This window comes from Squalius cephalus (assembly GCF_949319135.1).
Source record: "Squalius cephalus genome assembly, chromosome: 4".
In the NCBI taxonomy this organism is placed as follows: Eukaryota; Metazoa; Chordata; class Actinopteri; order Cypriniformes; family Leuciscidae; genus Squalius; species Squalius cephalus.
Window position 1 is genome coordinate 41,196,064 of NC_137125.1, and position 27,489 is coordinate 41,223,552.

The following is a 27,489-nucleotide window of genomic DNA, read 5'->3' on the forward strand; positions in this document are numbered from 1 at the left end:
ACACTTAGCTGGAACCTGCAACACAAAGCCCAGCTTAAAGGATTCCAAGGACCCCTTAATCACAGTGGATATTGACCGGTTTCTCTGCATTTATGTTGCTTATGGCAGTTTAGGGAGGCCTTACACATGAGTAGGAGACCAGATCTAAGTCAGGGTCAGAGGTCAGGCTTTGGGCCTCCTGTGTTTATGGGGTTACAGGTCATGGTAGCGACCCATAGAGCCATTTATACTCAACCTCTTTAAAATAATAGATTGTGGGAAATTTCAAATTTGGCAAGGATGGTGTTGAAGAATTCCCATGTTGAAGGCTGGTTTTATAGTCTTCATGGAGTAACTACGTCCCTTTTCAGAGACTAAATTAAAGCTTTCAAGTCACTGACACATGATACCATTAGGGAAGTACTCGGAAGTTATCATATTTTCAATTCCGGAGATGATAAGGGCACTGAAATTACAAGCTTTGCTTTTAAAGAATAGGTAGAGAAAAGCAGAACACAGGATTTGGAGAAGTTTTAGTTAGTTTTGAGAAGCAGCATCATTAAAGATGTGACTTTTCATGCCGCAAAACCAGACGCAATGTAATGTCCATAGACGTTCAGTTTGCATTCCTTGTGATCCCAACTGGATTGGAAATTGTCACTGAATCCAAAATGCATTTTATTTTATTATTACATTTTTACTATTGATTCATATTTTTGTTTACTTTTGTATTTCAATAATACAAAATATAAAATGTTGAGCCTTGGTATATTGTAGCAACATTACAGTTTGTAGCTGCAGTTCCCTTTAAAATGTGGGCTTGATTATAGATACACTTGTAGATTTGTTATTTGGCTAATCCAGTCTGCCACTCTAATTGGTAGCTGTGTGCTCATGCCAGTTGTTCTTTTGTGTAGCTTTCTAAATAGACGTCCTTAAACAGCTCTGTGGATTTTAAATGAATCCCAGCATCTTCAGATAGACTCAGGGACTGTTTAGTGCTCTACTGTAGAGCTCTCATGTATGTGCGCGACCCATTCATGTGTATATGAGTCTCTCTGTTTGCGCATTTGCACATCTTTTGAACAGGCGATCTCTTTTATGTTTTAAGTTGCATTTTTTCCAGCTCCAATGAGTAGCACGCTCATCTCTCCGGGGATGTGCGCACGCGCACGTATATTTGCATACGAGACTTAGCTTATTTGTACGATTTACCTCCCGCTTGCCTCTCTTGTCGAAATATAAGTTGACTTTTTCAACAGAGTGACGTTCAGACTCCCTCCGATGAATCCCGTGGGAGAACGTGGTGCTTCTCTCCACACTCCTCAGAATAGCAAAGCTATCCACCCCTGCAGATCCCAGCAGTCTGTTCAGCTCTGAGAAAAGAAAGCAGCCAGGCACAAGCAGGCACCAGCAATCCCGGCAGGCTGACTGTCTTTCCTCTGCTGTCCTCCTAATTCCATTTGCATTGGAATGGACTGAATTACTTTGATTGCTAAAAACATACTTTTATTTAATGATAGTTTTAATTATTCATCTTCCTGGGACCATAAATGGAATTGATTTGGACCTGCATTTTGAACATAATTAGCTTAATGATTGCTGTTTATTACTGCACTTCTGTTTGCAAAAGCTGACGCAACACTTTCTTTTTTACGTAGGAATTTCCCTCTGGGTGTGGATTTTTACTGATGTGTCAGGGCGTAGCATCCATTAAAACTGGAAGGCACACTTTAAAATTTTCCTCAGTCTCATTGTCATTTTAATATCATTGTATGTGAAAATCTTTGGCCTTCATTCGACAAACAAACTGTTGCTGGCCACATGGAACAATGACTTTAAGGCCAATCAGAAGTCGGCTACTGTGGCTAGCACCCAAGGATGACTTGCAAATGTTACGCCAACTAATTAATATTCATCATGAGGCAAGCTATAGTTGATCTTATAAAGAGTTTCTTCCACTTTTTAGAACACACCTGCTGATGTGGATCCTCTAATGACATCTCATTGTAATTGTACAATATTGCAGCCTAGTCGTTTATTGATTGCTCAACACCAAAGCACACTGCAGACTCGAAATTTCCAAATTAACCTGACTGATTGTCTTCCCTTAGCTTCAGACATTTTAGGTACAAATCTGTCTTAAAAAAAGACCATGATGAAGCGTATTGCTATCAAGTGACAAGTGGAGTAATAGCTCCTTCCTCAAATCAGACTCCCATTCTGATTGATTACTGAACACTGTATCTTCTCAGTCATAATTGATTATGTTGTTTTTATAAATGTTTGGAACATGGTTCTTTTGTCAAAGCATAACGGCAAAAGCACATTTAGGGAACTGAGGAGTTCATTTTCACTGGTTGAGTGTGGAAATCCCCAATAAGTTCCTGTATATATTGAGGTTTATATTTCTTTTTCCAGTTTATCACTTTTAATTTTTTTTAAATCTTTTCTCTCAGCCTTTGAGAAATGTTGGTACCAGTATTTTCAACATTGGCTCATTGGAAAAACATGGCTCTACTTATGTTATTGCAGAACTCCAAAAGCATACCTATTCATTGCAGCTTTCAGCTGAAATAAACACTAGTGCCAGTAAATCACCTACAACTTTTATCTTTTCACACATATCATGATTACAGAGGCAGATTATCGATGCATAAATATTTCTTTTTGCATACTTCCTTGCACAATACTCAAAAACAGTTTTACCATAGTGCATGTTTTGTAAGCTATATGCATTTTGATGTTAGAATCACATAGCCAGATTCTGATGTGGTAAGCCTGCTCTGTAACTAAAGCAAACTTTAAGCAAGCTATATTGGCATTGCTGCTTAAGCAAATGTGGTTTTATCCCACATTTGATTTTTATTTTTGTATTTTTTTTTTTACGCTATCGATTAGGTTTGTTTTGGTGGTACTTTATTTTCAAACGCAATAGGCTTATTTGCAATGCCTCCGGGCAGCTATTTCGTGGGAATCAAGACGAAGTCCTATCTATTTGAATGGGGAATCCTGAAATCTCAAAAACTGCTTGCCGAACTCACAGTTAAATGACATATTTCAAATCAGCAACAAAATCTGACATGAACTGTCCCATAAATGTTGTTTCTTATGCTCAAATGGTGTTTAAAAAGCTTATTTTTCAGACTATACCAGCCAATGCACGTGCAGTCTTAAGCGCGAGTCTCAGGTTTCTAGCTTCTAGCGGCAGCTGCAGTGACACAATGACTTTACCAGTCAGCGATTGGCTCTTTTACTTAGAAGGCGGGACATATTCCGCCATTTTGCACTGTAATTTATCCAAATAATAAGTAATAGGAGTGAATCGTCTTTCTATATCTGTAGTCTTTGGCGTCACTCAGCAAACTTTTCATTTTCGTATTGCCAAGATACTTACAAACACCAGCTTAATAAAACATTGGCAGATTCACGTTCATCTGATAAAACTGAACATGATTTTAGTTCCACTCACTGGACATTTCACTTTGAAAATGTCACAAAATATACAAGAAGAAATTTTGCAGAAATGTCACAACAGTTTTTTTAGTTTTTTTTTTTAAATGGCTTTACTTCAGTATTTCAAGTGGTCTGGAATTATGGCGAGATCGTTTTTTGTTTTGTTCTGTGAATTGATTTTTCTTTTAGGTGCTCTGCCTCCAAGTTGAGAGCATCTTCTTTTTTTTCTTCTTCTCGAAACAGGCAGGCAGGGTAGAATTAAAGTTCAATCCTCTTCATCTGCCTTGGACAGTCTCTTTTCATCATCTTGCACAGTGGGTGTTCACTTAATCAGAGCGGGGAGAAATGTCACTGCAGAATGTCAGTCTTCTGAAATGGGGTGGGTGTTTTTCTGTGTTTTGAGACCAGTGGGCGTGGCCTGGGTTCTGAGATGGGGGTGTGGCCTGATAGCTCTGCTATTGGGTGTGTGGTCTGTGTGTTTTAAGACAGGGTGGGTGTGTTCATAGATAAGGTGGGTGTGGTCTACATACTTAATATCACACATCCTGTAGTCCAGCTGTAGTGATGTGTTTATTCATGGAGACTTTGTTCATTTCCCTTTGCTGAGTAGCTTTTGTGAGGCATTGCAGTATGTTCTGAAGATTTAAGCAGTTATAACAGTTTGCCCTTCTGATGTTCGTAGTGCCATATTTACAAGCCTCTGTCCAGTCCTTGATTCGAATACAAGCTCTAAGATGTCTGACAGATGTCTTAAACTGTATCTAGGGACTCAATGATACTAGTAAGCTAAAATGTAGATTCAATTTTAATAAACAGCTCATGACTTGACGTTGGGATGGTTTACCCAAAAATGTATATTCTGTTATTATTTACTCACGTTCATGTTGTTCCAAACCCTTATGACTTTCCTTTCACTGTGAAGCACAAAAGTAGATGTTTCGCAGAATGTTCAAACTGCTCTTTCCATGTGCTGAATGAGACTGTGGAGCTTAAAAAGTGACAAAAAAAGCATCCTAAAGGTGGTTTAAATGACTTTTACGTTATTTATTCCAAGATTTCCGAAGCTATACGATAGCTTCGTGTGAGGAACAGACCAAACATTTTTTTGCACTCCAAATCTATTTAGCCTGCCATAATACATGACAACCAGCAGCATTTTGGCATCATTTACATAAAACTTGGTGCGATTTCAAAATTGGGAGATTTCAGTGCATAACGACTCAATCAATCAAGTCATTTGGTGAACCATCCTTCATTTCTTTATATTGCAAAATATTGCAGTAACAGTAAATATCGCAATGTCAGTTTTTACCAATATCATGCAGCCCTAGTTTGTGTGAACAGCCCCTCATTGTATGCAAAAAAGCAGTGTACACACATTCTTCTAAACTTCTCCTTTTGTTTTTCACGGAAGAAAGAAAGTCATACAGGTTTGTAACAATGTGAAGGGGTGTTAATAATGGCAAAATGTTAATTTTAGGGGAACTGTCTCTTTAATATAAATAAATTAACTAAAAGGAGAAATGTTGTGTGAAATGCAAGCTAATGTATGAAGCCTCCATTAGCCCAAGCATTTCATCTGAAACATAAAGAGACTAATTTAAGGGCTGACATTAAAAACTCATTAATGTCTTTCTCTCTCATCCATAAGCATTTAAACACACCACATACACACCATCTTGCATCATTTTTGTTGCCATTATACTCCTCTCACGGTGGCTGGGTTTTGTAGAGCATGCCAGTCCGCCAAGAGCATATCACTTACTGAATTCATCTTTTCTGAGTGGATTCAGGTTTCAGGGTTTCAGATCCAAGAGCAGATGAGTGATCAGTGCTCACGAGAGCTTTCTTATGCAAAGAACCACGAGATGCTGGCAGTGAATCAGTGCCTGTCTCATGTGCGGTCATGTCCCCTCTGATGACATCACCTGCGGGAGTCGTGCATGCACACGCTCGGCTATGTTTGGCATTCTGCTCACACACGTACCCACGTATGTCAGAAAGATTAAAGAAAAGGAACAGAACGGTGCAGTGTAATAATGTGCTAGTGTTTCTTGTTTATTCTCCATCACACATTGTCTTTGTCTCCCCCTCTCTCGTTCTCCTCCTCTTGTGTCCTCCGTCTTCAGTCACACACTCTTTAGGTCAGTGTGTTAGACAGCCTGGCTTGCTGCCAGGGGCTGTTGTTGAGGTAAGGACTCATAGAGCTGCTCTCGCAGTCTGGAATGGGAAAAATAAACACAATAACCACAACCTAACTCCCCCACTTCTCTCGCTACCGTGTCAATTTCTTTACCAACCGGAGTATTGCAGACTTTTCTGTTCTTACACAGGCATTTTATGGAAAGGTTAATGGAAAATGGATGCTCCTTGTTTTGTTTTTTTCTAATATATGGGTTCTGTCTACAAGTTCACCCAGGCCATTTATGGATTTTCTTTCTCTTTAAAATTTCGGATATTTAAACTCTGTCCAATACAGATAAGCCAAGTTATGGCCAATAAGCAATAAATGGCTGATATTAAAGTTATTAATTAAATAAGAAATGAATCGCTACAAATGAATTTAGCTACCACAACATATGAGTGCTTTTTTTGGCCTCTTATGGATGCCTGGATTTATGTTTGAACGACAACAATGTACTAAAAACTGAAAAGTTTTTCGTGTACAGATGACAACATTGTCAAAACAATCCCCGTTTACGCGGATCGTCGAAAACGACTTAAAATGCTGTATTATGCATGCCAGGCCAGTAGTTGGTGACACTTTGTAAAGAAACACTACGCGCCTATAGAATGAACACGTAATACGCATGCACATGACGTCACCATTTTAACAAATTTGCATTTGATAACGGTTTTTAAAAGTATGCATTTTCAGGGACACAAAATACCTTTATGTAAATGAACGGCCAAAACACTTTTTGCGTTTTTAATTGAAAACGGTGTTGTGTAAACGGCCCCTAAGTTTGAACTGCAGAATGTGGCAGTGCAAGTCATACAGTATGGTTGTTTGCATATAGATGTCTTAAGGGCACAGTAGCAAAAACAGGGTCGGAGAGGGTTTAAAATCAGGTTAAACTAAATTAAGAAACCTCAGAGACCTTGGACTTCAGGGAAAAAGAAATGCTACCCTTTTATGGTACGCTCGTGCTTAGTGGGAAACTCTAATCTCGAATGCTTGCCTGAAATTGTTTGAGGCAGAAAGGAGCCCAGTGTGGAGATGAACCATAAAAGCTGCCTGTTGATTGCAGACGCATTATCTGATGTGTGCTTTGGATTTGGACTGCCGACATCACACATTAGTGACTCTGAGTTTCCTTATAAAGACACAAGACAGCGGTTGCATGGGGCCGCCCCTTGATTCCGAGAGGGCGCAGCTTGTGGTTTATTAGGCGCAGCTATCTGGTTTCCGTCGCTGCAGGGAGGCCTGGGAGATGGAAGGGCCTTCTGCCTAATCACAACCAGCAAGAGCTTCCTGGCACCCCTCGTCCACGTCAAAAAAAACGTGCCATGCAACTTCTCCTGTCAAGCTCAGATGAAGCCCTTAAATCGACCTCAGACCAGCTGCTGCTTTCCCCGCCCTCTGTTGAGTGTCTGTGCGTGTGTGTGTGTGTGTGTGTTTAGTTTCTTACGCCAAACCACTACCTTCTTTTTGTTCTCCTGCATTTGGCCATCAGAAGTGCATGAACAAATTCTGTAGTGGGTGTGTACAGCATGTGTCTCACATCTGGCTTCCCCATGCTTTTGGTTAGGGGCTTAAAGAAGGGGCCTGAAATGTAATGCACATATTTCTCAGCACAAAAATCTGTACTGTTGCAAGCTTGTTGTCTTGAAAATAGTTTCACTAAATAATCTTGCCTTTTTGGGTGACTGCGTATAAATAATAGGGATGCAATGCATTAATTTGATTTGCCGTTATAACTGCTCATTCTATTCTGTGAGATTACTAAAACATGTTTTATTTTATTAGCATGAGAAGCAATGTAATGACACTTCAGTGCATAAAACATGTTTTATTAATGTAAGATTAAGTTCATAAAGCGTAGCCATTTCATTATTTAATTTAATTAATTATTGCTGATTTGTCATGTGTTCAGTGTATGTCCCGTGCATTTTAATGCATTTTGAGATGGATAAAAAAAATTGTTTGCAATATCATTTACTTCGATATTTGGCTGTATAGGACATGGAATTGAAGTAGAATAAAACCAAACATTTAATGTTAAGAAAAGTGTGTGACGTCAAGTATACTTTTTTATTTATTTACATAAATGTATAAATATGATTTCAATAATCCACACAAATCCAGTAATTGCATATGCAATTTTATTTTGTGCAATCTTTAATACTTCATTAATCATAAAAAAATCATTTGAATCGATTGATTGCCCTAATTAGTGCACATGACATTTAAAACAGATAATGCATCTTTATGTGCCTTATTTGTTTTTGAATAATTTATGCAACAATCACTAATGATTGCATTCATCTCCTCAAGAATGCTTATTGAAGGGCTGTTCCGGTGTTCTCTAATATATGCTCTGCTGTGCTGTTGATGCCCAGACTTGTTAGTCGTGAGTGTTGACTTGCTGATGACTGCAAGTCAGCTGTGGCAGCACATCTTCAGGCTCTCTAGCTAGGGTGAGTGTAAAACTTTTGAATGAAGACATCTTCCCTCTAGAGATCATGTAGAGACATGAACATCCCCAAAGTGGATGGTAAATTTCTGATATTCTGTTACTTGTTTGCCGTGATATGTTATAGAGCTATACAATCTGAAAAAAGGGCATGGAGGTGGAACTCAGTTGTTTGGTCCACTAAATAAGCTTTTACTTTTTGTAAATTGTTGGAAGGTGGGATTTTAATCAGGCCAAATGTAAATTGGAGCCTTTTCTATTCTTAATCCTAGTTCTATTTCCTTATCGGTCTGGAAGTGGAATCAATAACATGGAGAATTTTTGCATTTTTCCACATATTAAAGTTGTGATTTAACAGAAGTTAGCAACAGATCTTTTCTTCTGTATTTTTAATGAAACAGATTATTGAAAATAAAATACTGTTTATATAGTGCAGGGACTAGGTTCTTTCCATCAGTTGTTGATTTGGCTGGAGGCAGATCTGAATGCGAGCTTGCAGTTCATTGGAAGAAAGGGGCGGGGTTTAAGCTGGAAAAATGATTGGAGATGTCTGTCTTGGAGCATTGAGTTAAAGGGATAGTTCTTCACCCAAAAATTAAAATTCTGTCATTTACTTACCCTCATGTAATTCCAAACCCATAAGCCATTGGTTAATCTTCGATAAACAAATTCAAATGTTTTTAATAAACCATAGAGGTTTCAGGTAACCAGTCCAGGTAACCAAAACTTAGAAGATCCAAAAAGGTTAAACTACTCCATATGAATTGATTGGTTTAATTCAAGTCTTCTGAACTTGATTTATATGGATTCGTTTTCCAACGTCTTTATAACATCTTTTACGTTTTTTTTACGTGGACTTTCCATAGAGGAACCTCTTAATTTGTTTTTTGAAGATTAACCAAAATCGTAGGGTTTGGAACGACAAGCTCGAAAAATCAAAAATAAAACGTATGCATGGATGAATTATTCATGGTAAGTTCAATAAGACGCATTTAAAAAATAGATAGGAAATTTCCATTCCATGCCGACTTTAACTCTTCCTGAAGTTTCTGCAGGTCTAGTGACACTTTTAAAGACTCATCACAGGTCTTTAGTGATAGAATTTACTTCTGTTGTATCTATTACTTCTATTATATCCATTACTTCTATTATATCCATTACTTCTATTGTTGGAAATTGTTCCATCATATAGTGGCATAGAATGAGTGAATGAATTCAGGATTTTAGAGTTAAGGATGACTTTACTGTTCATCCACCCTTAGAATCATGACCTAATAATGCTGAATTGAATTGTTTTATACTATGGTACTCAACTCAATAATACTCTGTGATCTTTCTCTCACTTTTTACTCACTCGAACATGCATTTTAAATAGGCTATGGAAATGTTTCACTGTTAAGCTCTTTCCAGTTCAAACACACTGTATTTGCATTGATGTTATTTCTGGTGTGACGGAAAAACAGCCAGAACATTCTCAAGCATTTCAGTGCTTCCTCAGGCCAGAACCGGCAACGCCCAGGGTTTTGGGGGGGATCCCCCCGGGGGTCTCTCCGCGCCTCTCTCTGAATCAGCCCCAGCCCAGGACAAAAGAGATGCGTCCCTGCTCTACATTCCAATGTGGAATTACACAGAGGACAATTCCATTCCCTCTGGTCTTCCTCTTCGGGCTCAGGGACCATTTGATACAAGATAGCGGGTCGGCCGAGCGGCCTGTGTAAACAACCGCATTCCACATGCAATGGAGAAGAGAGAAATGCAGCTTCTCAGGCATTGTTCCGCCCTGCCTCCTGGCCTGCTTTGATTTAACTCTGCACCAGGAAGTGCTCGCGTTGCACTGGATTAGAGAGTGACTATAATCAGCTGAATCTGGACTATGTCTTGTTAGCTGTCAGTCTCGGTTGTAAAGAGCTCTCACTTTTCCTAAAGAATGGGATTTTTTTCAGTAGGGATCATTAGCTTGTTTGGCTGTGCTTTGTGTGAATTCTGTGACTTTCTTGTGTGGGAGGTTTCAACCGTGTGGCCGAGATGTATCAGAAATGCAGATAGTGTGCTAATGGCTTGTTATCTCAGATGTTTCAAAGTTTGAAGGAGATCTAACTCAGTGGTTTTCTTTAATTCAACTTCTTTAAAGATGTTGATAGTAGTTTCTGTGAATTTCACATGAGGTCATGGATCTTATGAAATACTAGCTGAATATTGCAATTAGGGCTGGGTGAAATGTTTTACAGCCTTTATCATGTTACAGGCGATATTCGATATGAATGAATATTTAAATATTCATTATATCTTAATATTAATGTAAACTTCCATTCCAAGTTTTGGGGTTAGTATAATTTCTTTTAAAGTAAGCAAGTTCATTAAATTGATCAAAAGTGACAGTAAATACATGTAATGTTGTTTTTACTTTCTATTTATCAAGAATTCTGGGAAAAAAGGTATCACAGTTTCCACAAAACTGTTTTCAACATCGATATTGATAATGAATAATCAATAAAAAAATCTTGAGCACCAAATCAGCATATTAGAATGATTACTGAATGACCATTTTGACACTGAAGATGAGTAATAATATTTCACAATACTATTACTCTTTTTACTGTACTACTTTTTTTAGAGACTTCTTTCAAAAACATTGAAAAGTGTTATCGACCTCAAACTTTTTAACGGTAATGTAAATAACTATTTTCATAATTTTTTTGCTTCAATAATATGAGTGACTATTATTTATGCTTACTGAAAGAAGTCAAATTTATTAAAAATCATGTTAAATTGGCATGTTTTCAACACAATTTTTCTCTAAATGAACATAAAATGATTTTAACTTTTATGCACCAGTATAACACAATACTGTACTGTACAGTACTGTACCTAATAATAATTAACATTATCTACATACTTATAACACATTAAACATAGGGACTTCTATGAACAATTTTGAGTGATGATACAAATGAATCATGAAATCATTTGATTCATTGAAATGGAGAGTCTGAAAAAGCAGTGTTTAAATGAATCTAACTTCCCAACTCATTTTTGCTACTGAGTGTTAAATCAGAGATGCTGTTTAAATGTTATTATACTTATGTATGTAAATGTCTTATACTTACGAGCATTAAAGCCATAGCAATTATTCATGATGTTTTTTACTTGTATATCGGCAACAAAATCATTGTGAATATACCGTAAATATTTGAGATATCTCCCAGCCCAAATTGGAACCCACAAGCATTGCGTTGGCCAATAAAGTAATCGCTTATTATTGCCAGCATGTCTTGTTCTGCATATAGTGGCCTCTCACATCTCTGTGTATTGCATCAATTAATCACACTTAAGCTGATAGGATTCATTGCTCTGTGGTTCAGGTTCAGTAGGGTTAATGTGTGTGGGTTTTTATTTGCCTATAATGGATTATTCTCCCATCAGACGTGTGCGTTTTGACATTACACGTTTGCAATTACCATCTGAGTAATGGCAGAGCAGTGAACTCTGACCTATAACCACCTCGTGCCCCAAAACCCTGCTAAGTCATTGAATTTTGATGGAGAAAATTGTGCAATAACTTACTTAAAGGAGAACTCCGGTCAATTTTAACATTGAGCTCATTTTTTTGTAAATTTGGAGTGCTGTCAATACAGAGAACAACGACAAAAATCGGTGTTGCCTACACCGTGTTATCCTCTTTTTAAAATGTGCACCCTGTTGACTTCAATGGGGCAAGTTTTAAACCTGCTTTTAGCCTCTTAACATCCTTGATGTGTCATTACAAGTGCCCAGCCATGTGAGTGATTCCTTCAGAGTGAACACGGGTGAATCTGACTGCAGTAGATGTGAAAGATATGAATAAAAATGATGTTAATTCAGCCAGCGCAAATACCTGTATTTTCTTCCTGTTTTCGGGCGAAGTCCGAAGTAGTCGATTGTCGAGTTCACTCGCGTGATAACCTATGCGCGTGAACTCGACTATCGACTACTGTGGACTTCGACCGAAAACAGGAAGAAAATACAGGTATGTGCGCTGGCTGAATTAACATCATTTTTATTCATATCTTTCACATCTACTGCAGTCAGATTCACCCGTGTTCACTCTGAAGGAATCACTCACATGGCTGGGCACTTGTAATGACACATCAAGGATGTTAAGAGGCTAAAAGCAGGTTTAAAACTTGCCCCATTGAAGTCAACAGGGTGCAAATTTTAAAAAGAGGATAACATGGTGTAGGCAACACCGATTTTTGTCGTTGTTCTCTGTACTGACAGCACTCCAAATTTACAAAAAAATGAGCTCAATGTTAAAATTGACCGAAGTTCTCCTTTAAGGCAGGTAGGCTATACACTGAATGTTAGACCTTATGGCTCCTGGGAAACGTTCATTTCTGTGAAGTGCTTATTTAAAGTCCAACTGAAATCAAAATTGACTCTATTTACTTTGTTAGCGCATATTACTAGTCTTGTGGTGAAAAATTAATCCGTGCAAGCTAATACACAGAAAAAAATTGTTTGCCATCATAATCTTTAATCAAAGTCTGAAAAGTTACTTCCGGTCTGGAATGGCGTTCCTTCTCTGATGACATAGGTTTTACGGCTTGGGTTGGGAAACGCTTAACCACTCCCCTCAAACCGTTAGTCTGATATGAGTGAGAGATGGAGAGGAGGAGCGCTAGAGTAAAACCCTGCCCTTTGTTCAATATTCCTTTTCACTGGGAAATACGTCACAACACTGGAGAAAAGTCGTTTGCAACTTCAGGTTCACGCGGACTTTAATGGTAATTTAACATCAGATCCAGTCAAACTGAAAGCAGTATCTCTCCATAACTCAGTATGTGTCTTTTGGATGCAAGTTTCTCCAGAGCCATACACACATTATTACAAACTCCGTGTAGCGCGCTATATGTGTTCTGACACGCAGGAGAGGATTTTGCCATTGGGTCTATGATTTCATACTCATTTCCGTGACTTCCAGTGTAGTTTGTTCAATCATCTGCTGGTATCCACAAACAATGAAGTGCTGGTGCCTTAATCCTGTTAGAATGGTTGGAGTAATTCCCATCCATCAGAAAGATTATCCAATAACGCAGTCTGGAAAGAGGTTGGGCGCCGCCTGACTGCTCACTCCTAGACATGAACATGCTGTGTGCATGCATCGCTTTTTAAATATCTTTGAGTTTTACATTGATCCTTAAGGGCTCTTTCACACTGACAGCGATTTTTCAGCAATAAAGCCGAGACAATAAATTCCAAATGAAGTTATCTGGCAGAGACTGTTGAAGATGCAGTTCAAAATGAACAAACCTCATGACATTTTACATCCTAATTTAACACTGTCTTGTCATAAAAAGATCATATCAAGGATGTTGTAACAAATCTCCTGACCATGAGTATTATAAACATGTTCCTCATTGAAGAACAGTAGTCAAATCAATGTATTTGTGAATCACTTTTTTTGTTGAAAAATGAATAGATCCGGACAAAGTACACAAGCATCCTGTCATTGACCCTAGAGCAGTCACATAAAAATGACTACTGGCTACCAACAGCGATTTAATCACCGTCTGAATGCTCTTGTATGAAATAGCGGCTTTTAAATGCACATGCTGTGTCCGTGCATGGGTTAAATTACCCTCCCTTCTTGAATTTTAGTATTTGTGAGTCATAGATTAGTCTTGCGACTGTCAGAGATCTTGTCTTTGCGTATGATTTATGGATACTGTGTGTTCCTCCTCCTCCTCCTCTTCTCCTCTCTGGCTTGGGGAATCATGCCAGGATCTCTGCGGCCTGATCGTGCCTCACTGAGAAATGACAAATGATGGTTGAGAGGTTGAGGTGAGTCCTGGGAACGGGCCAAAGGGGCGATGGGGCTGCAGGTCATTGAAACTCCCCTAAACCCCCATTGAGCCATATGTTTCTGTCTGAATGAGCAGAGTGCAATATCTCACTCTGACACCAGGCTTGACCCATTTGTCATTCAGTTCTAAAGTGTATGGATGATGTTGCATCTCCATACCCATTTTAAAAGCGCCAGCGTGGACAAATTAGAGAATGGCCTTTTTAGGTGATGGACACAACCTTGGGTTGTTACCTTTGATAGGGAGTGTACAAGGTAAGCGATTGCTTGTTAGGTGTTCTGGGAGTCTGTATGGCCCTGGACTTGACATGTGAAGGCCGTTTGTAAAACATCTCTGAAAGTATGTGTGAACACAAATGTTTGAGCTACACCAGGCAGACTGAAAACTGTTGTGGGGCAGTTGTGGCCTAATGGTTAAAATTCTGTCAATGCAGGGAAGTGTTGTGGAAAATCGGTCAATGGCGGGAAAAGTATGTTTTTGGCGTTAAAGAGTGACCACACAATGTGCTCCCTTCATAGAAGGCCTGTGCACTTTGGTGGGAAGGGTTTGAGCAAATCGTTTGTTAATTGAAAGACTTCGTGATGGTGGAGCGTACCTGGACTGATGCCACCTTCCTTCCTTTTTTTGGCACTGTGATGTCACTTTCTCCTCCCTTTTTCTTATCTATGGCTTCGAAAAGTTTGTTACATGGCATTATGAGACCCTTCTTTTTGCCTGATGACTGTGATTTCTAGGGCACTCTTGAGGCAGTGCCATCACACCTGGGGTGAAGAAGCAGCTGTGTTGATTTAACAGCTGGGCCCACCCGACTTTCATTAAAAGGGCGTTCTTTAACCCTTTATGAGAGCGGGCGAGAGGGTTAATAGCTCCGGATGGCACAGAAGGGGGTCTTTTTATGTTCACATACAACTTGGCAGTGGAGTTGCCTCTCGTGTATCTCCACTCCCAGTGGGGATTCACTTTGACTAATTGCTACCCAAAAGAAACATAGAGAAGTCAGACAAAAATGGAACAGTGGTGCTGATTTAAATAGACTAACCTGAGCCATTGATGCAGGGGGAGAGAGAAAGACAGAGCACCAGGGTGTTATTGATTCAGTATCAGAGTTGATGGCGTTTCTAGGGTGTTATTAGGCTTACAGTTGCTAGAGCATTAACAGTATTGCTAAGCCTCGCTTTACCACGCAGTTTTTGTGTGTTGTGTGGCCTGTCACAATGAAACCTGAGATTTACTGATACCTCATCCCCGTTCGGTCCCAAAACTGTGGCCATTTTTAGGCTTGTAATAAGTTGGGCAGTGAGTCACCGTGTGTGTTTGCATGCCTTCTTTCTTACACTGCTATGCAAAGGCTGCTGCATCACTTCACATTGAAATGTCAGGTGGTGCTTTTCCAAATGGAAGTCTGTTTAGCAACATCATGAGACATTGCGATGCTTAGAATATTTCCCATTTCAATTGAAGACCTGTAATGTCCTGTTCTAACAAGGCGCAATATGACACATTTCAAGTTCACTACACTGAAAGTAGAATACTGCGATAGCAACAATGTCACAGGCAATTGGAATATATTGATGTTTGATATATGATATTTGACCGATGGGATTTCCCTGTGGGTACATGGGGCTACTTTCAAGTTCATAAAAGTTGACTAAGATAGTAATATTATAACATGACATGACATCAGGGCAGCAGTAGTTGTGTAGCTTGTCGTTGTGTCAGCGTAGCTTATCGTTAAACTCCGATTTAACCATTTGTTCTGTTGACACAGTGTCATAGTGTCAAATCCGGGATACTGATGCTTGTGGACTATTAACTAGATTCTCATTTTAGCACAACGTGTGCGCCCTGCAGGGATAGTACTTAAAACACTTCACTCTCTCCAGCCGTCTGCCAGAGCCCGAACTCATGAACGTCACAGACATTACGGCTGGCTAACGCAGACTTTTTCCAGCGCTCGCATGCCGAAATGAATTTGGCTGAGATGGAGAAGTCTTTGAGGTTTGAAATGTGAGAACTCAGACCATCTCTCCCCCACCTCAGCGCTGTTCAGCTTCACATTCACAACCATCGCTGCTGCTTTGCTCTGAATATGACGCTAACTGTCACTGTCTCCTGCTCGCAGCCGTGGAAAGATCTCATTCTCGCTGACTCCCGGTGTCTATAGCCTGTCAGCTTGTGTTTACACCTAAGCCTGCCTCCGGGTGAAAGATGCCACCATCTTTCAAGTGGAGATAAACTCGTTCTTCTCTTTTTCCAGTGTTGATTAGTCATTTTTCGGATTGTAATCTGCTCCATGAACTCCATGAACTCCGTGACCTTTGCACTTCCTACAGGAATGAGCATTTGCTGTCTTCCTTATATTGCATTGCATTTATCTTGTGACTTCATATTGAACGCCTGAACGAATGTGGTCATGTGGATCGTCATGTGAAAGGTTCTTCTTAAAGGGATAGTTCACCTAAAAATGAAAATAATTTATTTACGTAGTTCCCAAACACATATAATGTTGTTGTTGTTGTTTTTTTAAAGTATATAAAAAAGTTCATAGTGACCACAGGCTGTCAAGCCACAAATGCATGATAAATCTGTACAATATAAATTATTGGCATGCTCATCTCCTCTATTGTTACATAAGGCTCCCTTAAACTTCATCTTTGAAAACACTAATAATTTAAAACCAAATTTTATTTATGCTGTACATTGATACAGAGATTCCTAAATTCACTTGAAGCATTTGATTGTTTTTAGTTTTTGGCGTTATATTATTCATTTATTCAGACAAAGTAGTATAGTAGCCAATTATCTGTTATTGGCCATGGATTACGTTTATAGTACAAATGTTATAATGGTACAAAAATTGTATTTAAAAATAGTAAGACATTTTTATTATTTTCCTAATAGCACGTTTCTTGTTTTCCATGGAAAATATGACAGCATATAGGTTTGGAACAACAATTCCAAAAACATTGTCATTTTTTTTTTATAAACTATTCCTTTAAGAAGAACATCTGTAAAGGCCACAATACCTAATCAGGAATGTCCTAAAACCAAGATAGCACCCTTTTCTTCCATTTAACACATCTTTTTTTCCTGTTGTGCACTCAAGTCCTTTCAGAAGGACTGTGCTCTGGTTTATAAACCTCTTGTGTTCTGTTGCCAGTAGGTTTGTGCGCCAGCGTTAGAAGAAGGCTAACAGCAGCATGTTGTAACGCTGATACAGCCCTTTCCAGCACAGTCTCCAGTGATTAGAATATTGCCCTTACGGCCGACCTGCAAATTCAGAGCAAGACTGTTGATTCGTTCCGCTCCACATTTCAGTCCTTACCTTAGCACACAAAATCTTTGTCAAATAGGCTGATTTGTCTTTTAGACGCTGATGTCTGAAGGATGACCGTGAGCCGTTTTCCTTATCCTTGCTTGATTTAACAGGCCTTTTACTTTACTACACCTTGTAACAGCATATAAGGTCATCTTAAACCAAAATGGCTATCTCTTTTTGCAAAGATCTGAGATGAAGTAAGAAGCATTGCTAGCATATACTTTGTAGGTCATAAACAAAGCATTGCAGAGATATTATCTGCATACTCTGTATTGTGCCCTAGTATGTGGATTAATTCAGAGATGTGAATGCTCTGCTTGGCAATGCTAATTGGACTCTTCTCTAGATGACCTTCCTCTTGCGTTCCAGTACTTTTAGGTTATTATTATTAGTTAATAGAGCTGCATATCCCATAATCATAATATTGGTTATTTGCAGAATTGTATACACAATACCGCTTCAGAGTACAGTTTGATTTGTGTGATTGGTTGACCCACATCTTGAGACCTCAATTACACGTCAGGTTTCATGTATGTTAGTGCGTGTTTTTTTTCTTTGTCAAGCTGTGTGTGAATCTAGATAGAAGGCTATGCTTGTCCTTAAAACCCTTTTAATGGCTTAAAGTGGCTCAACACCATGTTTGAGGGTCTTAGAGGCAGAATCCACTCACCACAGAATCACTTTCACTGTGATGCTGCTGAGTCTCTGACACCCTCTTGACCTTTTCTGAGGACAACCTGAGGTTCAGCCATTAGCCCGAGTGCTGCTCTTCCTCCACTGTCGCTGTGTGTATACAGCCTGACAGAAGGATGCTTTGCCAAATCATGGGTGGAAAGATTGTTCGTCTCTCTCTTCCTCATTTAGGGCTCTTGCTTATGATATTGCTCGGCTTTTGACTGTGGATGACAGGTGCCCAAACCATAAGTGGCTTCCCTGTTTTGAAGCCTTTGTGAGCACTACCTTCTGTCCTGATTCCGATTTCTCTGTATCCGTCAAGTGCTGAAAAGTCAAAATCGAAAAGAAAGAAAATAGTTTTGAGAAAAAAAGGCTCAACTACTGAGACATTTTTCTGAAAAGTGAGTCAGAAATAACCCATTAGAAGTCATTTTAAGCCATGGCCTTGATGTAATTTTTGTTTTTCTTGTCAAAAGCTCTTCAGTTAGTTCACTTACCCTTCTGGTTCACTGAGCTGGTATTTTATATTCATTGTCTATGAAAGCTGAGTGGTAGGCTTGCACAGAGGATTGTGGGATTGACAGCGGAGTGAAGCAGGTGGTGAGACTGTCAAAAAGTAAACAATTGATTTACTTTTTAAAATTGAGAGGCAAAATACACCTGGCAGCAGCCAATCACTGAGAGGTCAATCTGGTTGGCTCAGCTCTTAAATGAGAGATTCATGTTACTGGTAAACCCATAATTATTTTCATATTATGGTCGTAAATTGATAAATGGCCAATACAAAAATGACACTCTATTTGCTCAAACTTAAAAAAAAAAAAAAAAAAAAATAATTAAAAACTCAAATCAGTTGTTTTTTAAATGCTACAAGTGAATTCAGGCATCATAACATTATAATATACAGTATAAAAAAAGGAATATTAAGGAGATTTGCTGAATTACAGTAAACAGCATTATAAAATTAATGTTTTAAAGATTAACTTTAAGTGAGTGTTAGATGATGGCAAGAATATATATATATATATATATATATATATATATATATATATATATATATATATATATATATATATTAACAAAAACAAAATAACAAAAAAAAATTGTCTTTAAATATATACAAGAAAAATTGTTTTTATATCGGACTGATAACATTATTTTATATTGTGTCTACCTAACACTTCTTATCTCCTCAGTTTAAGGCAATGCAACTCGTGGCCATTATAAGCATTCTAACTTGGGCGTTAATGTGGTTTTTGTCACACATAGAAAGGCTGTCAAACCACATAGATAAACATTTTCATATGGCCTCCACACTTGAATATGCTTATTTGTACATGTATTCTCTTTTTACCTAGCCTAGCTGAGTTCTATTGTTCTTTACTTAGATAAGTATAATATTGTAATTTTTACATGTGAATAAATATATTAATTAAGTCTTTTTAGGAAGTGTTTTTCCTTTTAATGTTTACTATTTTGTTTCCAAAAGTTTATCTAGGTCATTAGCATGTTGAAACTCCAGACCTTTGTCATCATTGAGAGGAAGATTTGAAGCGTTTGCTCTCTCTGTTTTGGTTCCTTCATCACTGCGAAAATCCTCTTACACAGCGTCATGGGATCTTTCTTGGTTAATTACTAGAGAGGAAGCACTGTAGGAGAGAGATCAGTTTGCTGCCACAATGGCTTGTGCAGATCTATGTGCCTGTTAATTTTACAACAAGGTGTAGAGGAGACGTGTTAGGAAACTAGATTAGGAACTAGCCTTCTAAAAAAACGAATCATATTTGATTTGGGAGGATCAGAGGTCAGGATGAGTTTAGGTCACGTTGTGGGTCAAGTAAGTCACTCATTTGTTCAAGTGTTGTCTTCCTCTGAGTCAGCTTACACAGTGCTGGGTGGCTCTGAGATATTTTGAGCTGAACTTGTCATCGCTTGACTTTATAGCTCAGAAGAGGCGTGGTGTGTCAAAGGGGATGGTATGAGAAATCAAGTACTATTTCCTGTCATAATCCACCCTGTCATGTGTGTCACCACTCTTGCTTAAATATGACCATCGAGAGCTGCTCATCTACACACCCCAAACTCCCACAAACTTTGTTACACTAACCACAGGCTTCAGCAGCTCAGTGTTTTTTTTGATGCGCTGATACAACATCACTGCCGTTTCTGTGAATTACAATCATGACTCAAGCTGAAATTCTCATTTACAAAGTATTTGCAGCAGTTAAAGATCAATCGAATAAAGCCAGATCATTAAGTTCATCTTGCTTATCTGCTCATGACTCAAACTGCTTCTGTCCTCATTATCTTTACATGAGGTGTTAAACGGAGTGCTTACCCTAAAATGGAAACTCTGTCTTGAATTAAGGCCCTTTCACACCACGATTTCAAATGTTCTAAAATGATAATCGCATTGGCGTTCACACCAACGGACGATAATGTTCTGTTTATTCTAAGTGTGCGCTGCAGTTTGGACGTCTGTTGCTCTTTGAAATCGGGTGGATTCTGATTGGCTGTCAATGTTTTCATTGTTTATTAGCCGGAAAAAGTTTATTCTGAATGTGATTCCTAGGATATCATTCCTCTGTTGTCGTTATAGTTGTAGAGCGTTTATTGAAACTTTATAGATATCGTTAGCATTCTGGTCCTTGGTTTGAATAGGCCTTTACCCTTTCATGTCGTTCCAAACTCATATGACTTGTTTTCTTCAGCAGATCACAAAATAAAGCAAATTCAGTACAATATCAGTACATCGAGACTCGATTTAACACTTAACTCTTCCCCGCATTAACGGAATATTCTGGCTTTCCACGCTTTCACTGTAATATGGTAGGGGGCCAGGGTCCACTATTATGCATCTTCTGAAAGAGTACAGAATCTCTGGATCAAAACATAGGTAAAAAAGGAGCAGAAACAAGCGATAAAACCATTGCTTATGCATGTTGTAGTCTTTTATTTGATTTTTTTTAAACACTATTTTCTCAGCTTTTTGTTCAAAATGTCGCTTTTTAATTAAACTTACCCACATTCAAGTATTGATAAAAAAAATGTATTGTTGTTTTAAAACAGAGGCTCTGTTCTTTCTTTTGATATATTGCATGTTTCGATATTTATACAACAAAATATTCTGGGGGCCATTACATTTTTGTAAAAATGAGGATGCTGGAGGTGGCTGGCAACTTTTTTTAAAAACGCTGGCGAGTCAATAAAGCACCCAAGAGTGTCACAGAAAAAGGTCCACACGGTTCTCTGATCATTTTCCAAATGTTATGGTCTGTTTTGGTAAAAACAATCCAGCATTTCAGCAATTTTACAGTAAAATCATGGTGGCCACTATAGCTCTCCTGTTCGCCATTTGACGCTCTTACATCAGTGCTAACAGCTAGTGATGGGGACGAGACCGCCTATGCCGAGTCCGAGTCAAGACCGAGTCTTTGAAGGGTCGAGACCGAGTCCGTTGGTTTTCAAATACAGTCGAGTCCGAGTCAAGACCGAGTCTTTGAGGAAGCAAGTCCGAGTCGAGACCGAGTCTTTAGGAGTCGAGACCAAGACCATAAAAACATGTCAGTTTTCATATTCATGATTTAATATCACCCCAGTTAATAATCAACAGTTAGGCCTACAGACTAAGCTAGATCGGGAATTGTTTAGAGGAGCAGTCTTAACGTCTTAATATGGACTAATTTTCTAGTGGTATGTATTCTAGTGGACTAGTGATGGGGACGAGACCACCTATGCCGAGTCCGAGTCAAGACCGAGTCTTTGAAGGGTCGAGTCCGAGTCAAGACCGAGTCTTTGAAGGAACAAGTCCGAGACGAGTCTGAGAAAGCAGAAATCGGTCTCGAGACCGGACTCGAGTACTACATCACTACTAACAGCTATTAAAATGACCAGAAAATAATTGCAGATTACTGCCACCTACTGGACTGGAGTGTCAGACTGGATCTTTTTCCTGCAAATGTCTTGTTTAATATCGAAGAGTACCAGCGGCAAGAATTTCTTTTTTATCACCTGGCAAATGATATATTGTGGGTTTATAATAAAAAAAGAAATCTGCAGACACACACATTCAATCCCTCACACCTATTACCAATCCAGAATGGCCCTGAATGCTGCAATAAAGATGATTTCACGGCGATCTCTCCTTCCCACAAACCCAGATTCCCCTGCTTCTGTGATGTAAGCCTGTAAATCCCTGATGCCTGAGGGCTTCATTGACAACCAAAAGCATATGTGGAATGCATATTCGAAGATCTAATCAGACTTTTCCCTTAAGAAATGTGTATTTCTGTTCCAAATAGACTAATTCACTCTGTTGTCAAGATCTATATAGAAGCAGTTAGTTTGACCCTGTTTTTCTGGGCTTTGTTGATCTTATTTAAGCTACCAACTTGTGTAGTCACTAGTAGTGTATATGAACCACGTGTGACGAAGAATTGGGTCTCTGGAGGTTGCATTTCCTTTTATATTTGCGTTTGCATATCTGTGCTGAATTCACTCCAGACTGACAAATACAACGATACATCAGTTTAAAAGATGTTTTCCATTTAAACGCCGTATTCCCATATTGATAGAGCGTCTTATTCTATCAGCCTCACATTTCCACACAATCCTTCTCTCCCTCCTGCTCCGTCTCCCATTCCCTCTGTGCTTTGCCAATGTAAATGGAAAGCAGAGCATTAGATGACAGCGGAGGATTTGTACTTCAGCACGGAGCTGCTGGCACTGATCTGTTGCTGAGAAGGGAGTGCAGTGGAATGGGGCAGTTCTCCGTCTCAGATACTCTTGTGTCTATTGCATTAGATGTAAGTGGTAATCTCTTCTATCTGAGTGTGGTCTCTCAGTCAGTCTGGCTCCAGATTTAGCAGTCATGCCCACTAAAACCCAGCGTGTTGGATCTGGTATGTGCCTCCTGTTTTTCCCTGTAAACTCATTCCACTCTTAGTCTGCTCTGTGCTCTCAAGCTTGGGTGGAATGAGGGATATTGTTTGTATTTTTCACATATATTTATGGTTCAAGCATATGAACTGTGAATGGGGTCACAGTGGTTGACTAGTCATCCGACAACTGATGATACGTGAGGATCTATCCTCTCAAAACCGTGTCAGTATCGCAAACATTTACTCTTATTTTCACACTTACACCTGTGTGTCTTAATCATTGAGACAATAATGTTACTGACAGGGTCAAAAACAGATAGCCAGATGGAGTTTGAAATACGCTTGTCCAGTAGATCATTTTTTTTCCCACACATAGTACAGCTGGCACAGCCATACACATTCAGGCGGACATGTTTGACTGTTTCCATGTGTTTCACATTATTTTTCAGCACCTCACCTTTTATAAATGTGTCCCGTGACCTCTGCATTTTCTTCAAATCAGTTGCGTTTGACTTTTTTTGGGTGTATGTGTAAATGCCCCCTAAGAAATGTGTCCAGCTGGGGTCAAGTGACTCCAAAAATGCAAGCTCGTTTTGTAAGTTGGTTTCTGAAATATGTCCGACTCAAACTCAGTTGATAATGCAATTGAAGTATCTGTTGCATTCTCAAGGTTGCCACAAGTGACGCTATTGCGAAATTGCAAAATAAGGACTGTTTTCAAACTAATTTTCTAAACCATCTGCCATTGATTGGCCACACATGACGATGCCATTGGTTGTTCCAATGTTGCTATGTCTGAGGCGTTAGGATTTTCAAACAATCAGTGTTTTGATTGTGCCTTAGTCTTTTGGGGGGAATAAACCAATGAATTGTTGGCTGGCTTTGGTTTGTTACCACCAAAACAATACGAGTGCACGTTAAGTTTTTGCTCACTTGCTGTGCATTGACCACGCATTCATAAATGCTTTTGCATACGTAAAGTGTTTTTGTGACCCAAGCTACCGCACATTCGTATACTATGTCTGTAAGTAATTTTATTGCTCTATGTGTTGCGTGAGATAGCTGAGGAGTGAGAGAGACAGAAAGACCCAAGAGACAGGGTGTGGAGCAGTTCACATCTGTGTGTGTGTGTGTGTGTGTGTGAACGATGTGTGTAATTTATCTGAGATCTATGTCAACCCGACCACACTGCTCTTGTTCCCCTGTCTTCCTGCGAAGAAGGAAATGGCATGAATGCACAACTTTGCGACCTCAAACCAAACACCTTCATGGGCAGTGCACTGTTACGTGTCAGATGATTGACAGTCTCTCTGAGGTGTTATAAATGCGAAAGCTGAAGTTGACTCATAATAATTGTGATGTCTAAGGAAACTTTACATTATAGTCTTAATTAATGAGTGGGCAGGAGTCTTGAGGGTGCCGTTCAGATTAGATACTCGGCTTTATGGCAATTTCACGCTGAAGGACTTCTGATAGCTCTGAACTTGAGGGCTGACCACAGGTCTAAATCTACTTTGTTGCTTGATTGACTACGGCTCTCAGCTTCAGGTTATCCATTGAAGTCTTTTTCATAAACTTTTTGTGTAAAAAAAGTTTAAAAGAAAGTCAGCTGAATAAGCTTTTAGCAACTTAGCTACTTGTTGGAAATTCATCTTTTGTGTCTTGTTTCTTCCTCAGGTAGTTAACGGACACACTGCACAATGCGTGAATACAAGTTAGTAGTCCTTGGATCAGGAGGTGTCGGCAAGTCTGCGCTGGTAAGTGGAGCGCCAACCTTCCCTGCTTCCTTTCTTTATCTCTCTTAATGCTCTTTTCTTCTGTACATAACATTTTTATGTTCATTCTTAGGCATCTTACAACTTGGCCCTAATCTAGACCATCAAATTTATAAGTGGTGAATGCTAACATTCTTTCATCACAATTTTTTGTGAGTTCTTCAACTCAACAAGGATCTCAAAATCAAGAAATTGATTCTAGGGCTGTCACAATATACCAGTATTGACAATAACCATGTTATTTAAAAATTAAATATTGATTTTGTGTTAAAGCTACATATTAATTCTGTGCCAGTATCTTGTTGACACTCCAACATAGTAGTAGGCGGTACTGCAACTTTATGCTTGTTGCCACTTGTCATAAAATGGAAAGAAGACGATTAAGCAATGTGTAGCTACTACTGCCGCATGAAATCATGTCAGAGAAGATGACGAGTAAAAGCTAGACACTCTGTCACTCAAAAAAGTTTGCTCACCACGAGTTGCCAGTGTTGGACTCTTTTGTACTCCATAAAAAAGACTGCAGGAAGTGCAGTTCAACAGTAAGTTCTTTTTGTATGCTTTTGTATTGGTTATGGTTTCAAACTCTCCCTTCATATTTATTTCTAACTCACATTTTGAGTGTGATTCATTGGCCAAAAAAGTAAAAACACAGACACACACACACACACACACTCACACACACAAAAAAAGAAAAAGACGAATGTTCTGATAGCATCTGATTGCGACAGTATCATTATTATGAATTCTTTTAGCCATGATAATGAAATGATAGTGAAAATCAGATATTCTGACAGCCCTAATTCAGTCTAACTGTATATCATTGTATTTGTCATTGGTTGAGATGTTCAAAGAATAGTTCACCCAAAAATGACAGTTCTGTGCTCATTAATTCCCTCCCATGTCATTCCAAGCCTGTACGATTTTATTTGTTCTGTGGAACATAAAATGTTTGTTTTTTTAAGAACCCCATTTACTTTTACGGTATGGACAAAAACTGTCCTTCAAAATATCTTCCGTTGTATTCTACAGAAACCAAATCACATAGGCTACTGTAGGTTTGGAACGACTTTTGACATCCCTTTAATCCTTATGAATTTTTTCTTGCCTTTTATGGCTTCTCCATTTCACGAGCATCCCTCACCATATATAACAAATTACATCCTATATTGGGGGAAAAAAACATGTGTCATCTAACTGTAGAAGAATTAGTTTCCTCATCTGAAAGGGCTGCTGTTCTTTTCTGTCCAGCATCCCTGGAGAACATCTGTCTCCAATCAGGTCGTTAAAGGTTGTGAGAACTAAACTGGCCTCTGGTTGGTTGCGATGCCCTTTCTGAGCCGCTCAAACATCACATAGCTGAGTCACGGAAAGAGCGAAATGACTGCGCCTCAGTACATTGGCATTTTCTATTCAGTCAGCATAATATATGTCAGAATAGCATTGTGAAACCACAAATAGTTCGGCAGCTCTTCTTCAGAAATGAAATGGGTCAGAACGACAAAACCCTGTGGAAAATGTCTGCTGCTAGCCGAGAATATTAGGCTTAAATTTCCACATTTACCGTGCTGTTTAAAAACAGAGCATGCTTCCTCATCTCTTATCATTAAGGTCACCGTTTGCTTCCTTAGCTCGTTAGCATGCTAGTACTCCGCATGTAATACCGAACGTCCCGCTGACACCACTTTGACCTAGTTTGTTCCATCCCAGTGAACTCAAATGGCTCACCCATTGGAGAGCAGCCACAATGGCCCGACCCACTCACCTCGGGGCCCAACAAAGAGCCCATTGCCTGTATGTGTGCCACAGGGTGTGAGAACCATCCACCTCCATCCAGTTCCCTCTCGGCGCAGACCTCTTTCAGCGTAAAGCACATAGACTTTTATTGTCCATTAACTCTAATTGGAGCACTATGGATGGGTCTGGATGAAATGGGCCACGCAGAGTTAATCGTGTTGTAAATGCATTCACATTAAGCTCCTGTCCTGCTCCATGCAGACAACGGGAAAGAGACCAGTCTGTAAAATCAGATCATTACTGTGTGGGGTCAGCTTGGTGTCCTGTAATGGAGCTGTACAGACTACAACAGTGGTCGCCCACTTTATAAGTGGCCCCGCAAATCTGCCAGAAAAACAAATACAGGTCTTACTGAAATGAATTAATTACTTGTCCTGTAAAGAATGGTACATTATGTATTCAAATCACTTGCGTCTTTTTAAACTCAGTGTTCTTTTGCACTGCATGTCTCAAATTTTGATTATGACATTCACATAATTGTCTGATTCAAATGAAAGCAATTTATCCTTAAACTGTGCCTTAAAATGTCAAGTGCAAAGAGTGCTGTTGTTTGTTTCGATGAATTAAAATCTATTCCTACTATTCATGTTAGTTTAATATACAATACCAGGGCTTGACATTTGCTCACCAGCCACTGTGGCTAGTGGTTTTCCAAAGTTACTAGCCACTCAGCATTTTCACCGGCCACAATTTTGACATTGATACGATGTGGAAAAAACTGCCATATAGATATTTTAAATTTTATCTCATAATTTTCTAGCAGGTATATTAGGCTGCTGTCACTTTAAGACCTGAAACACAGACCCATTATACTGTTACACATGCGTTTTCTTTCTCACCTGTTTATGTTCACTTAAAGGGGACATATCATGCTAAATCCACTTTTTTAGCCCTTAAATGCATTTTGTTGTATATTTGGAGTGTTTAGAAGTACAGAAAAGTTGAAATTATTCTCTTCAGGTGCTTCGTTGATATCTTTATATTCTGTTTTGGCCTTATTTTTCAACCTGTTCTGATTTTTCTGTTATCTATGACGTTTTGTGAACTATTACGTCACAGTATTTGCAGCGGAACTGCCAAATAAGGACATTGACTTCCAGCCCAACACTTCGAGCAATCCGCCATTTT

The 27,489-nt window shown here is 39.0% G+C and overlaps 1 protein-coding gene across 2 annotated transcripts in view; it reads left to right on the plus strand.

The window, feature by feature from the left end:
• Nucleotides 1-27,489, plus strand: part of rap1b (RAP1B, member of RAS oncogene family) — a 54,564-nt gene that overhangs the window by 8,812 nt on the left and 18,263 nt on the right. For both annotated transcript variants that reach the window (XM_079869032.1, XM_079869033.1), the window contains exon 2: nt 24,467-24,546. In XM_079869032.1, the coding sequence (XP_079725158.1) occupies nt 24,490-24,546 (57 nt within the window). In that variant the 5' untranslated portion in view covers nt 24,467-24,489. The remainder of the gene's footprint in view (nt 1-24,466; nt 24,547-27,489) is intronic.